The sequence below is a fragment of the Sitophilus oryzae genome, unplaced genomic scaffold (assembly GCF_002938485.1).
Source record: "Sitophilus oryzae breed Bouriz unplaced genomic scaffold, Soryzae_2.0 scaffold_690_pilon_pilon, whole genome shotgun sequence".
NCBI classification, from domain to species: Eukaryota; Metazoa; Arthropoda; class Insecta; order Coleoptera; family Curculionidae; genus Sitophilus; species Sitophilus oryzae.
The window spans coordinates 2724623-2739102 of record NW_022147296.1 but is presented as its reverse complement, the minus strand read 5'-3'; the positions used below and the strand labels follow the sequence as shown (position 1 = coordinate 2739102).

The window sequence follows — 14480 nt, the reverse complement described above, 5'->3', positions numbered from 1 at the left end:
ATGGAAATCACATTTATGATTACTAATTCAATTATTAAGAATAAATACATTACCTTTATTTCCTTTTCATTTCCCGAACAGCAACTACTCTCTTGCAACAAGAAGCAGAAGACGTACAACAAAAATAGAATGCTCGTGCCGTAGAGGTATGTGAAGAAACCCTCATAATAAAACAAAGGGATGTTATGGGTGACTACATCGGATATGACGTACGCTATACAAACTACTACTAAAAGTTTCGCGTATACAAAACTCATGATTATGAACAGGGACGTTCTGAAAATAAAAAAAAATCTTATTAATAATATTACTGAAAAAGAACATCAATGAAAAAAAAAAGAACTTATCTTTTAAACATTTTGTGTATCGCCATAGAGATGATAAATGAATATACCGGCTGGTGCATCGGCATTGAAATCCCATACAAATTTTGAACTGTGCAAATATTGGCTACCCTATTAATTTTACAGCTAAGTCGTTAATGGGTTTTTTAAAGGTCTGCCTATGGCTGAATACACATACCAAATTTGAACAAGTTTGGACAAGCCGATTTCAAATAATTTAAGAATAACGGTATCTATTTTTAAATTATTAAAACTGAACAGGTAACAATGTCCCAAAACCAGTCAAATATAAACAAACCTTAATTATTCAACCTCTATGATTTTATCATTGTCAAATGTGATTTGTTGTGCTGTCTACACCACAGGTCTACACTACTACCATAGACAAACAAATAAAAAGAGACTGACAAATTAAATGGCAAAGAGAGGGACAACGTTCCCGTAGCGCAACTCAGAACGCAAAATTTCGTTCTATTTATGTTGATCTGCGCATTGCGTCTATTGGGCCCACTATCTCATTCTAATATAACAAGAGAGAAAGAAGCAGCCATATAAAATGTAATTTCTAAATAGAAATTAGAACAATCGCCTTTCGTTTTCGTCATCATGACAACCAAGATGACAACATCATGACAATTCGTCATGTTTGTTAATTTTTCTTTTCGTGATTTACCTTTTTTCTAAACTCTCATTTTATTGACTTATGAATATGGATAGGGAACAAATTCCTTTGTTCCATATAGGTATTTATATTTTGTTACTTATAATTTTAGGTTAGACTATTTCTTATTTTATTTGCTGCAGGAGCCAGTATCATCTATTTTTTATATGTATTGGTGCCCCCTTTCTCTGATAGATATGTTAAAGACACCCGGTAAAATAAAAGTAAGTAGTTATATTTATCAGCTTATTAAGAAAAAAGTAAAAGTAGTGTCAAAAATATTTCGAACCTCTCTTAACATAACAAATTAACACAATTAATTTTTTTAATATTTTGGGTACGTAGTTTATAGCTGGTTTATAGTAACCAGAAACTTTATTAATATACCTATTTTACTTTTGTTTTAGGATTAAAACTGGACTTGAAAATGGTTCAGGATCATGATTCTCGTAAAGTCTTCTTTGCTTGGATATTCACTTTGTTATTGCAATTAGGCAGTTTTTCGAAAATGAGATTTTTAATGCCCTTTAAAAAAAAAATTGGCCGATCGTTTCCTGCAACAGTCAGTTCTTCTGCATTTAAAATTGGTAGGTGGGTGGAATATACACTGTTATATTTTGTTATTATATTATAAAAAGATTATTTATTTTTATGTATAAATAAATATGTTTATAAAACAGTACAATTTTTGCTTTTTTTGTAATTTCCCTTATAATAGTAGTATTCTTTCGTTCTGAAAGAAACTGGAAATTTTCACTTAAACTGATTTATTCCCTACACCACGTACCCTTTACGTGGTATAGGGAATATATATAAATCAGTTTAAGTGAAAATTTTCAGTTTCAGAATGAAAGAATACTACTAATAATGGCTAATTTAAATTTCCCCCCAGCCAGAATGTGCGATAATGTCTTACGATACGTTTTATACCTATCTCTTTCTTTTTCATATAAAGAAAGAAAGATAGCAATAAAGACGTATGTCCTGCCATGATCCTGCTAATTGGTTTCAAAATTGTTATTCTGAGTTGCGCTACGGGAACGCGGTCCCACTCTTTACCATGAGATTTGTCAGCCTCTTTTTATTTGTTTGTCTATGGGATGAAAACTTAAGGCACGATGACATATGGCTGGTTTTGTATTGTTACCTGTTCAGTTTTAATTTAAAAATAGATGCAATTTTTCTTAAATTACTTAAAATCGGCTTGTCCAAAATTGTTCAAATTTGGCATGTGTATTCAGCATACGCAGAACTTTTAAAAACATATTACAATAACTGTAAAATTAACAGGGGAGCCAATATCTGGACGGTTCAATTGAAAGTAATTGAAAGTTATAGCCACTTTTGAGACGCACCCGATCTACGTCATCAGAAATACATTTCTTCAGTTTATAGAAACAGAAAACTGCAAGACAACAGAATTAAATTTATGATATAGGTTCCCCTATTTCAACACTCAATATCCCCTTAATGATCACGCAATACTGTCAAGAATGTCTGTAACAGATAAGGCATGTGCCTTCAAAAGCACCTTATAAAGCATTGAAGAGGGGCTGATTAGAAGTGTACTCGTCTTTAAACCGCTTATTAAGTACCTCCGAATCTCGATGAAAATAACCTCAGATATAACATGTCTAAGGTTAGCCGTAAATATGTGCTAGATACAAAATCGAAAATGAATAGAAAAAAAATCTATCAGGCTTTAAAATTAAAATTAGATAATTTCCTGAAGAAGAATTCAATGTAGAATGTTTGAGAGGTTAATCACGGAGAGCTTACAGATCTAGTTAGTACGTTGATATTAGCACAGATTATACAGATTATAATCTTTGTTTTTCTTTATTGTTTTTCGTGGTTCCAATTTTCGGAATCGGGCACTAGTTAGTTAGGTGACTAGTTTGCTCACATAGCAAGCCCACTTATGGCCTCTAAAATTGTGCACAGCGCCTGACCGGCACAGTTATTAGAGAGATATCGGAGAACCGAATAACGTCATCCAGTATTTACGCGTACCTTATCATGGTTACGATATGCGCGAATCAATTTTTAACGCAACACCCACTAATAACGTTACCGCCTGACGCAATTTGCGGATCAATTACACCAAGTGCTCTTTCTAAATAACCTCTGATAACGTTTAAAAATTGCTTAAATGGGCATGTGCGGGTATTTGACAACCGGAGCCGGCCGGCGAGATCTTTTATTTTAGGTTATGTTTGAATTGTTTTGAATTATTGCTTTAGTTTTATTAGGTAATTTGATATTTAAGTAGCTGGGATTAGTTTTAATTAAATAAATATGGCCCAAAATATGGATTCCACCTCTTCCAATACTAAAGAACCTACAAAGAGTCTTAGGTTTACAGCAGATGACAACTTAGCCCTTCTAAGAGAATTTGTTGCTTGTTGCCCTAAACCCACTGGCAGACGTTGAACAATAAAGCACTGGAAATAAGCACTTTAGCCCTTTAGTTTTAAAATACCTGGTAAACAAAACAATTTCAAAGTTTTAAATTCAAAGTTAGGTTAAAGTTAAATAGCGGACGCGACACGAACAGAATTCTTTCCGATCCGATAACTATAAATGAAGAGAGTTAATACCACCTCAGAACAGATACACTACCTCACGTAAAGGAAATAACACCTGGCCTTATTAACGTCCATGCACGCTATTCGGTTTAGCGATATCTCTCTATTACGCTGTTTATTGTTATTTTACGCGAGTTTATTTTTGCGCACAGGAAATTTTACTCGTTTGCACATCGTCATAAAAAACAATTTTCGTACCACGAATTAGGGACAACATTTTTATCTGTATACTTATAGGATACCTAATCTGTGATATTAGCATATTTAGAAGAAAAAAATTATAAAGTTTTGATATGTTGAGGTTATACGTAATAAAAGGAGACTTTTTAAAATTAAAAGAGTTCCTAACTGTAAAGTGTGAGCTTCACCTCCAAAAACCACCCCCAATACGCACTGCGGCGGGTTTTCTCGTTTTTCTCGAAATCCATTAGTCGCACAGAAAATGTTATTCTTGTCAAAAATATTCTTTATAAAATTTTCTACAAAAAAGGTCCTTATACTTATTTTGTTTTTTCGAATAAATATCGAGCAGAAAGCGATCGAATTTAAAGGTAGTTTTCAGCGTAGATGATTTTTGACCAAACCAAACCAAAACACTTTAAGATGTTAAAATAATTTTCAATTGTTGCAATGGTAACAAAATTAGTATATTTTTTTTAGTCGTGACATTGTTTTTGATAGCAATACCTTATTGGTCGAACAGAAAAGCAAATTTCTAGGCAATATTAAAAATAAAGAACGACTAATTTCGCAGCTTGCAATACATCTGAACAGCGAGAAGATTAGCACATCATTTGCAATAGATGATGCTGATGTTCAAATTATTCGTACTGCCATCAAAATATCTGAGAAAAATGAACAAGTTTTAGTCGTTGGACAAGATGTCGATCTTGTTGTTTTATTAGCAGCACTTTCCCCCGATGAAAAAGACATTCTTTTTCTGAAAGAAGCCATAGATAATGTGAAACAACGAATTTATAGTTCGAGAAACTTGCAATCATCCATTATACGTAATTTAAAAAAATCAGTTTTATTTATTCACGCTATTAGCGGGTGTGACACAACATCAGGATTTTTTGGAAAAGGAAAACAACAACACGTACAAATATTTAATAAAGAAAAAGACCTTGATAGTATCGTCGATATTTTTAACAACGCAAAGTCAACACCTGCAGAAATTAAAAAAGCTGGAGACACGTTTTTACTGAAGCTATACAAACTTCAATCATCTGAGCAAAGATATACATACGCCTGTGAGCAAAGATATACCTGTGAGACGTTTATACTGAACTATACAAACTTCAATCATCAAACAGATATACGCCTGTGAGCAATTATATATACACATCTGCTGCAGGTAGGCAACATTCCAGGAGAACATATCTTCAAGTACAAATTATATGGCAAGAACAACTTATAAAACCCGACCAGTGCAGGGCTGGAAGAAAATCAACAACACACTGTCTCCTTTATATACAACAGAATCGCCCGCCCCTGCTTCAATTATGTCATTAATAACGTGCAACTTCAAAAAAGATTGTGTAAAAGATGCAGTTGCATTAGAGCCGGCATGAAATGCACATTCTAGAAACTATAGACGATGTCAATATATAGATGAAAGAATAATGAGCACATTCTAGTGGAATAGACAATGTCTTTTGTAGATGAAAGGTTGAATATTAGTTTAGTGGAATATAGAGGTACAATTTAAAAATAATTTTACAAGATACAGAGTGTCCCAAATAAGTAAAAAATATCAAAGTTGTATTTTTTTAAATGGAACACCCTGTATATTATTACATTCTTAGTTTCTACGATTAAAATAAAGGTAAATTTGATTAAGGTTTATTATACTTAAACCTTACCGTTTTTGAAATATTTTCAATTTTGTGAAATTGCAGTAAAAATTTTAAGGCTTCATTTCTCCAAGGGCATCAAAGTTTTTAATACTAAATATTTACTGAAGTTTATTTATTGATCAGTTATTTTGTTGCAATAATAAAAATTATACTACCTTATACAGAGTGCCTAAAAATTTATTTTAAATAATTATTAGCTTCAAATGGCAATAACTTGTTTCATTTAAACGGAACACCTTGTATATTTTACGAGAATCAGATGCACAATTTAATTGTCTATCAAATTATATTATACCATTTTTTACCTATCTTTTTAAGTTTCCATAGAAAATGCATTTTCTTGTAATTTAGAACTTATTTATCAATATACCCATGGAATATTGACATTTTAGATTATTTTTAAAGATGTACCAAATTTTTAAAGAGTACAGATACTAATATTGTCGATACAATTTGTTTATTTTATTAAAAAATAAAAAAAAACTGTTTAAATATTTGTTAAAGGGGACCAATTAATATGATTCCAGTATTCAAACTACATTAACTGACTGTTTGCGTTGATTAATAATAATTGCTCCAAATACTAAAAAACTGAATTTTGTATGGGTATTAGACAGTGTGATAAAAGAAACACCTTAAAAATGATATTTCATTTTTTAATAAATACTTATTTATAACAACAGAGACTTTAATTTTGATAACTTATTATTATATAGATTTCTGACTCAAAAAATCCACATTTATTTAGAATAATTTATTAACGAACACAATTAAGTATGTAATTAATTAGTATATGGGCGGAAATAATGGTGGTATACTTTTTATAAATGATTTAAATCTTTTTCTTTCTGCATACAAATGGGCTAGTTTAGTATTTTTAGTTTTTAGCAAAATGATAATATTACTAGTCTGTACATTTTGTACATTTTGTACATTTGTTGCTTTAAAAACAATCTAAAATGTCAATATTCCATGGGTATATTGATAAATAGGTCTAAATTATAAGAAAATGCATTTTCTACGAAAACTTGAAGGGATAGGTAAAAATGGTATAATACAATTTGATAGACAATTAAATTGTGCATTTGATTCTCCTAAAATATACAGGGTGTTCCATTTAAATTAAAGAAGTTATTGGCGTTTAAAGCTAGATAATTATTTAAAATAAATTTTTAGACACTCTGTATAAGGTAGTATTATTTTTTTATTATTGCAACACAATAACTGATCAATAAATAAACTTCATTAAATATTTAGTATTAAAAAACTTTGATACCCTTTGGAGAAATGAAGCCTTAAAATTTTACTGCAATTTCCCAAAATTGAAAATATTTCAAAAACGGTAAGGTTTAAGTATAATAAACCTTAATCAAATTTACCTTTTATTTTAATCGTAGAAACTAAAAATGTAATAATATACAGGGTGTTCCATTTAAAAAAATACAACTTTGATATTTTTTATTTATTTGGGACACTCTGTATCTTGTAAAAATATTTTTAAATTGTAGCTCTAATAGTCCTTCAACGAACCCCAAACTTACAATTTGTAAAAATCTCATCGTTTAGCTACAATACTCCGTGTCGTATGTGGTGAATAATTTTGTATTGATAATATTTTTATTTTTAGTAGTGATAAAATATTATGTTATTACTATTGGTCTATTTTTAAATTCAATGTTTTTCTTAAAATAAAGTTTGAAACCTGGAAGCCTTGTAAAAGATTATAAAATGTCAGTCGAAATGAAATAATACATTAACAACTATCTATTAATTGAAATAGGACATTTTCATAAATTTTCTAAACTAAGAATAAAATAATATATCAATGATGATTATTTTGTATCAAACACAAGTAAATACATACTGAGGATCGTTTGAAACACAAAAGTATTTCAACATTTTATGGTTGCGAAACATTGTTCCTTATTTACAATGCACTGTATATGAAACACTAAAAAAATGTAATTCATTAATTAAAAACTTCGAAAGTGGGCTAAAAATAGCTGAAAGGCGCGAAACCGGCACAAACGATCGTCTAATATCTGGATATCGCGAAATGTATCGTGCTACTAAACGAAATATTTTCCCACCAATTTTCAAAATAGTACGGGATATTCGGCCTTGACAGTACGAGATTCAAAAATTCGGAAATTTGTATACAGTGGGTCAAGCACCTGTACAGGGTGTCCCATTACAGGGTTTCTCGTTTATGAGAAGGGGTACAAAGATGCGGTTTTCGCATCACTGTGTTCCTTTTTTTTGAAACTAAAGATACTACAAACAGATTTGTCCTAACACTCTTAGTTCCTGAAATACAAGGCGAATTTGAAAATGTTGCATGTTCCCGACACCTCCGATATCTTGCCTAAATATAGATTAACAAAGAGGGCGAGGACAAATTTCTGTGTAGCATCTAGTGATGTGAAAACCGCAACTTTGTATTCCTACTCATAAACGAGAAACCCCATAAAACACACGAAACTGGGACACCCTGTACACCTAACGATTACATTACATTGAGTTTATTTTTTTGTTTCATTTATTTACACCCTAATAAACCTTCAATGCTGTATCATTGGTATTCCATTTTTTTTAATTTACTATACGGTATGATCCATAAAAACTCAGGAAGTGTAACAAAATTAGTTGAGTTTCAATATGGCTAACTATTCCTGTTGATCAGTGGCGTTCGATTCTTTCGAACATTTCGCAAATTTTATTTTACTTTTAGTCAATAAACGTTAATAATAATTAAAATTGATTGAAAAAAATCCATTTGTAATAAAATGTCGTTAAATATTATATAGGCTAACCTTTTATCTGGCTTTTCTTGTACGAATCGTAGTTCTAGGTCTTTGTTGGCAGATTGCTCTCCAGAACTTCCGCCCCCTTGATGGTGGGCCCGGGCCACCGGAAGCGTCGCCATGTTGTTTTCGGACTCCACCTCGACGGTAGCCACTTTCACCTCTCCACCCACCATTTCACCGGCTGTGATCGCTCACTAATTCAGTTCCTGTTCTCGGATCTCACATCCTAATACCGGCCCGACAAATGCATCACAATAACGATTACGGTTTTGTATCTCTTGTTTATTTCTCCATAGAACACGAACTATATAAAGTTAATTTTCGGATAACTTTATATTTTTAAGTGGTTGAATAGAGGATTTTACTGGAGTATAAGGGCGCTACGCCGGGCGGATCTGCTCGAATGGCGGCTGACTGATTCTGCCGAACGTCGAGAGATGTTGCAGGAAGGGATGCTGCAGTCACGTGAGGGTGCGTCCAGACGCCTATTGGCTCTAGGGGGCTGCGTCCCGGGATTCGACCCAGTGACCTCGCCTTTCAGGGAACGTTTTACCGTCTTTACTATTTACCTTTCTGTTGTTTTTCCAATTTGCCTACTTCATAATGCTTCTTATATGTTTTCATTCGAGTCGTAAGAAAAATGCTCACATACCTAATATAAAGTTTCGCGTAAAGGTCGCTGGAAATTTTCAATCAAAAAGAGGGCGTGTTTTAATAATTGAAGTATTGTGCGCAAGTTCATGATTTCCTGGAATAACAAACTGAATATAGCTCGATCTTTTGTTGTGTATAGGGGCGACAATTTTTGTTGTGTATTTGTAATTGTGCGACTTTTGTTGTGTATAGGGTCGACAAATTTTAATTAATGATTAGCCTACGTAATATTTAGATAATGGTGATTTTTTTTTTAATACATAGTTTGAATAAATAAACAACACAGATCTCAATATTATGATTCGCACGCAAATTACTATTTTTTTGCTAATAAAGCTTATAAGCAAGTATATAAATGTAGGATTAAATTTCATACACAAATTATTTTTGATTTTTTTTGCGAGAATATATACGCATAAACACAATAATTAATTTATTCCTGCAGGTAATATATTTTAAACGGGTTTCTAAATTAAGAGAAACATATACCGCGTGGTGCATCTATTATATAGGTTTACATAGGTTTGTTACACAATTTTTTTAGAACAATTTTCAACAATCCGATTTTAACTAATTTCAAAAAAACGGCATTTATTTTTAAATTAAAACTTATCAGTTAACGATGCAAACCCAGACAAAAATGTACTACAATATGTTAAATCATACATTAAGTTGTCAATTTATGATATTATCTTTGTCAAATGTTACTTGTTGTGCTATCTACACTACTACGTTATAGTACAAAAGCCCTAATATACAGGGTGGTCCGAACTGTAATCCGGAAACTTCGGCAGCATATTCTGCAGATAAAAATATGTAAAAAAGTTCGTATATGTCCTAAAATGCTTAGTTTCGGAGATACAGGGTGTAGCAAATAATTTGTGAAGTAACATCAATATTTGGATGAAAATCGGCGCATGGGAGTTTTTTGACATGAGAAATTTGATTTTGATGTTAATATAACTCCTATTTGTAGAGGGCGCCACCTACATGTATTTTAACTGTTTTGAAGAGTAATAACTTTTCGTCCATACCTGTATAAAACTACTGAGTGAAAAAATATAACATTTACATTGTACAATACAGTACAATAAAGGGATTTTTCAGACCTGGGGTGCAACTTTGTTCATGTTTCAAAGCGATAGCAAAGTAATTTGTAGGTTGAGGTGCTATGTTCAGTAGCAACATCGATTCGTAGCGATATTCTGATTTCTCGCTTTGTGGCGAGGCCACTGTGTCGCACACCTGTGCAAGAGTGTGATAGTGATACCATATTTCGGAGCATTTGCCGAGAATACCCGATTTGATAAAGCGACAATAATTTTGCAATGAACATAGTACCGATCATGCTTCAACATCGCTTCTAAACGATCGGTTGCTAACTTGAACATAGTTGCACCCCTGGAAAATTACAGTTTGAGGTTGGAACCTTTGGTGTTACTAGTGATGGGCAAAACTGTTATTTTTAGATAACAGTTGAAACTGTTATAGTTATTTATAAAAAACAGCTTAAAATAACAGCTTAAAAATAACAGGTTTCTTTATTTTACTGCTAAATATCTGAAAGAGTATGAGACCGTCATCGCCAGGCGTATTAACGCAGTTGCAAGTTGCAACAATGACGTGCTCGGTGGTAGTATTTCCAGGGTGTCAAAACATTTCTAAATATCGATTGTTATCTAAAATACCTCTCTAAAAACGGTGGTTATTTACAAATAAGCGCTGTTTACAAATTGCGATATAAAAAAGCCAAAATTCGGCCACTCGTCTATAGTATATACCTACGCCCTGCCCCTCGATCCGCGTAGATCCTGAATTGCGTAGCAGTGTACAGGGTGCATCTCACTCGACGAGCGAGAAGCTCTTAGTTATAATTTTACCATTTGCGGTCAAAAAATAGCAATATAAGAAAATGTGTAGTATATTCTTCATAAGTAAACCAACTACACACTAGAGTTCGAATTAATTTTACACTTAAACTAGCGTGTACCCGCGACTTCGTTCGCGTCGAATTAATAATTTCTAATGGTGATGATAAAGCAAAACAAGAATTTCCATTAACATACAAACTGGATAAGATTTTCTCACATTTGCCAAAAATAAGCTTTCTAACGTCGAGCAGTTTAAGCAGAATCGTGGTTAATCAATTACTCAACTTTTTGGAACACCCTGTATGATTTTTTAAAAAATTTCAAAATATTTAAAAAAAAACAAAATAAATTATGCGTGTCCAGGCGTTTTCCCGAAAGACTAACCGTTTTTTAAATAACAAATATTGTAATATTTGAGGGACGTTTTCACCCTGTTGGAATTTGAGATTCGAGAAACCCCTCCTTATTGAACCTCAACCCCACAGTCAATCCGTTTGCAAAAAATCAGCTTTAAACGTCCAGCAGTTTAAGCAGAATAGTGATTACTCAATGGTCATATTTTATGAAACACCCTGTATATATTTTTAAAAATCTTAAAATATGTAAAACAACATATTAAAATATACGTGTTTTATGAGTTTTTCCGAAAAACTCACCGGTTTTTAAATAAAAAAATATTCTAATATTTCAGAGTAGTTTCACCCCTTAGAATTCGAGTTTCGAAAAATCCCTTCTTATCGAACCTCTACACACTAAAGTCAATCCGTTTTCCAAAAATCAGCTTTTTTACGTCAAGGGCTTTAAGCAGGATCGTGATTAATCAATGACCAGATTTTTCAAAACACCCTGTATACATTTTTAAAAAATCTTAAAATATTATTCTGAAAATTTTTCAGAATAAATATATACCTAAATATTGAAACTTAATAAGTAAGTACTGAAACATACAGCGCCATAATATCTCGACCTCCGTCTGTTATGCTCGTAACAGGTTGAAACAGAATGTATCTAAAACAACTGATGGCGTTATTCCCCAACCTGTTTCGAACCTCCATCGACAATCGACCGATGCAGCAGCGTTCCTTTCCCACACCTATTATCTCGTCCGCCGCCCTGTTATGCTTGTAACAGGTTGAAAAACAACATATCTAAAATGACTGCTTCTCCAACCCGTTGCGAGCCTCCATCAACAATCGACCGATGCAGCAGCGTTCCTTTCCCACTCCTGTTATCTCCACCGCCAGGCGTTATGCCCGCAACTGTTTCAAAAACCTGCTTCTTTTATATCCTATTATTTTTAAGCTGTTGTAAATACGACCATTGACGGTATCGACCGAAGCAGCTACGTTCGCCGTACATGTTTTCCATCCATACTAGTTGTTTTTTGGAATTGCTTCGAGCAGCATAGAATTTCGTGGTGATGCAGAGCGCCGACTTCGTTTTTCCTTTCACGAGCGGCCGATCTCTATGTGTCGTTATTTTATATCTGTTATTTTTTAAAAGTAGTAACGGTTGCGTTATGTTATTTATAAATAATTGTTATAAAATAACAGATAGTTAAATAACAACCCATCACTAGGTGTTACAACCATATACGTATTACTTTTTACAAATATACTCAGCCTAATCTCCAAAAAGTGAAGCCCAAACAGTGAAAGAACAATATGGAATTCTGCATAAGTCTATTTCACCCGGATATTCATTTAACTGAGCATGCCTCACCTGAAGAAGTTTTCATTGGTCGATGTTTTTAAAGGGAAGTGGTTGACTGACATTTCCCCTAACCTTCAATTTGATTTATATTTTTATTATTTATAACACATTATCATGGAGTTGGAAAAATATAAAAAAATAGTTGGAAACAATAAACTAAACAAAATCACTCTTTTACGCGCACAAATAAAAAGTAATACAAACAGAACTAAAACAACAATCAATCGGAGTTTGGCGCAATCGCAGTTCAATCCATATCCGGGTGAAATAGACTTATGCAGTTTTAATATGGAGCTGGGTTATGTTGTCTTTTTCTTACGGCACAGAAATTGCACACGGGGTTAAATAGGGAACCCTGAGTATATTTGTAAAAAGTAATACGTATATGGTTACAACAGCAAAAACTGGACGCGTGTTTCGCTGACCATGTAAGCGTCATCAGCAGATGATCAAAACTCTCTGTGAGTTAAAAGCGTTTTGGTGTATTGTGATGACCTGTTATTTTACCTAATAGGTACTAGTAGTTTTTCTAATATTTATTTTTCAATGAATATTAAATTGCAATTGCTATAACAATTATTGTTCCTGAAAATGGTATACTCAGAAACTACAGAAAAATATTGTAAGGTATCTATTTGAGTGAGATTGTAAGATGCTGCAGAGTGATGCAGATTTAACATTATCGAATTAAATTTAAAAACTAAATAATGCATTTTTTACGTTATAATAATGTAATTATCTCTTTATCTACTTACTTGGCATTTTTTGGATATGTCTTTGTTTCGTAGACGTGGAAATCATCTTCGGGTTGTTTTGGCATGAGGGGAGTTTTGTCAGCACGAACATGAGTGGGTGACGTATGAGATCCATATCCATCAGGATTTAACTGAAAACGATATGGCAATAATACCGTATGTCCGAAAAAAACGGCGTCTAGTTCACTAGGAAATAACAATCGATGGCATTTTCCACGTAATTTTCCATATAAAATGACAGCAATGTTCATTTCCAAGCCAACGTTATTATTTTAATTTATTCAATCATAATACACACATTAAAATTTTTGATGTATTTTAATATTTAATATATTTTGTTTTAGTGCGCCGAGTTCAATGATTGTTTAAGCAATTTGTAGCTAAAATATTTGACTTTTTAGTATTTCTTTCTAAATTAGGTATGCTTTTTTAAAACACTTGTGTCTAGCCCTAGCAGGCAACGATTAGGCCCGACCAATCACGTTAGAGTTTTTGACAAACACAAATGAATTAACCACGCTAACCAACCTGATTGGTCAAGCTTAAAAGTTTACTGCTAGGACTAGACACTTCTTTTTAAAACTGCTTACCTTAACTACAGTAGCTACAGGTTGTTGTTGAGGGAGAAGTGCTTGCTGTTCCATTTTAGTCGGAGGAGGTGTGAGAGGTTTTTTGGCAGATTGTATTTGCTCCACCGGAACTTGTTCTCCCAGAAGCCGCTCCTTCATTTCGTGGATGTACGGGCACCTCTGCATATTGAGCTTATACTGAAATACACATGGAATGGTGATATTTTTAACTAATTTTATTGCATTATAATTTCTGTAGCAGTCTACAGAAATTATAAATATCAGACGAGTTTGGGTTCCATCAATGGTGCGAGTGCAAAAGGTATACATTAGTGCATAAAGAATTCTGCTAACTTAACCAACCACCTATTATGGTGATGATAATATGAACAATGCATAGGTTTAAGTTAGTGATATCTACGATACTGGTAATCAATATAAATAAGAATCAAAATAACTCAAAAAAGAATATCCAATGTCATAATATGACGTTACGACAATAGTCACCAATACCACAGATTAGGTATACTATATGTATACAGATAAAAATCTTATCCCTAATTCGTGGTACGAAAATTGTTTTTTATGACGATGTGCAAACGAGTAAAATTTCCTGTGCGCAAATATAAACTCGCGTAAAATAACAATAAACAGCGTAA

The 14480-nt window shown here is 32.8% G+C and overlaps 1 protein-coding gene across 14 annotated transcripts in view; it reads right to left on the bottom strand.

Annotated features, from left to right (window-relative positions):
- LOC115888226 (proton channel OtopLc) overlaps positions 1-14480 on the bottom strand; it is a 93706-nt gene that overhangs the window by 45084 nt on the left and 34142 nt on the right. For 10 of the 14 annotated variants that reach the window (XM_030907866.1, XM_030907868.1, XM_030907876.1 and 7 more), the window contains 3 exons: positions 13843-14019; positions 13253-13383; positions 54-276 (listed from right to left, as the gene is read on the bottom strand). In XM_030907866.1, coding sequence (XP_030763726.1) covers positions 54-276; positions 13253-13383; positions 13843-14019 — 531 coding nt within the window. Of the gene's footprint in view, positions 1-53; positions 277-642; positions 716-7316; positions 7491-8265; positions 8659-13252; positions 13384-13842; positions 14020-14480 lie in introns of those variants that run through there. The other 4 variants (XM_030907875.1, XM_030907880.1, XM_030907877.1 and 1 more) reach the window with 3 other exon arrangements.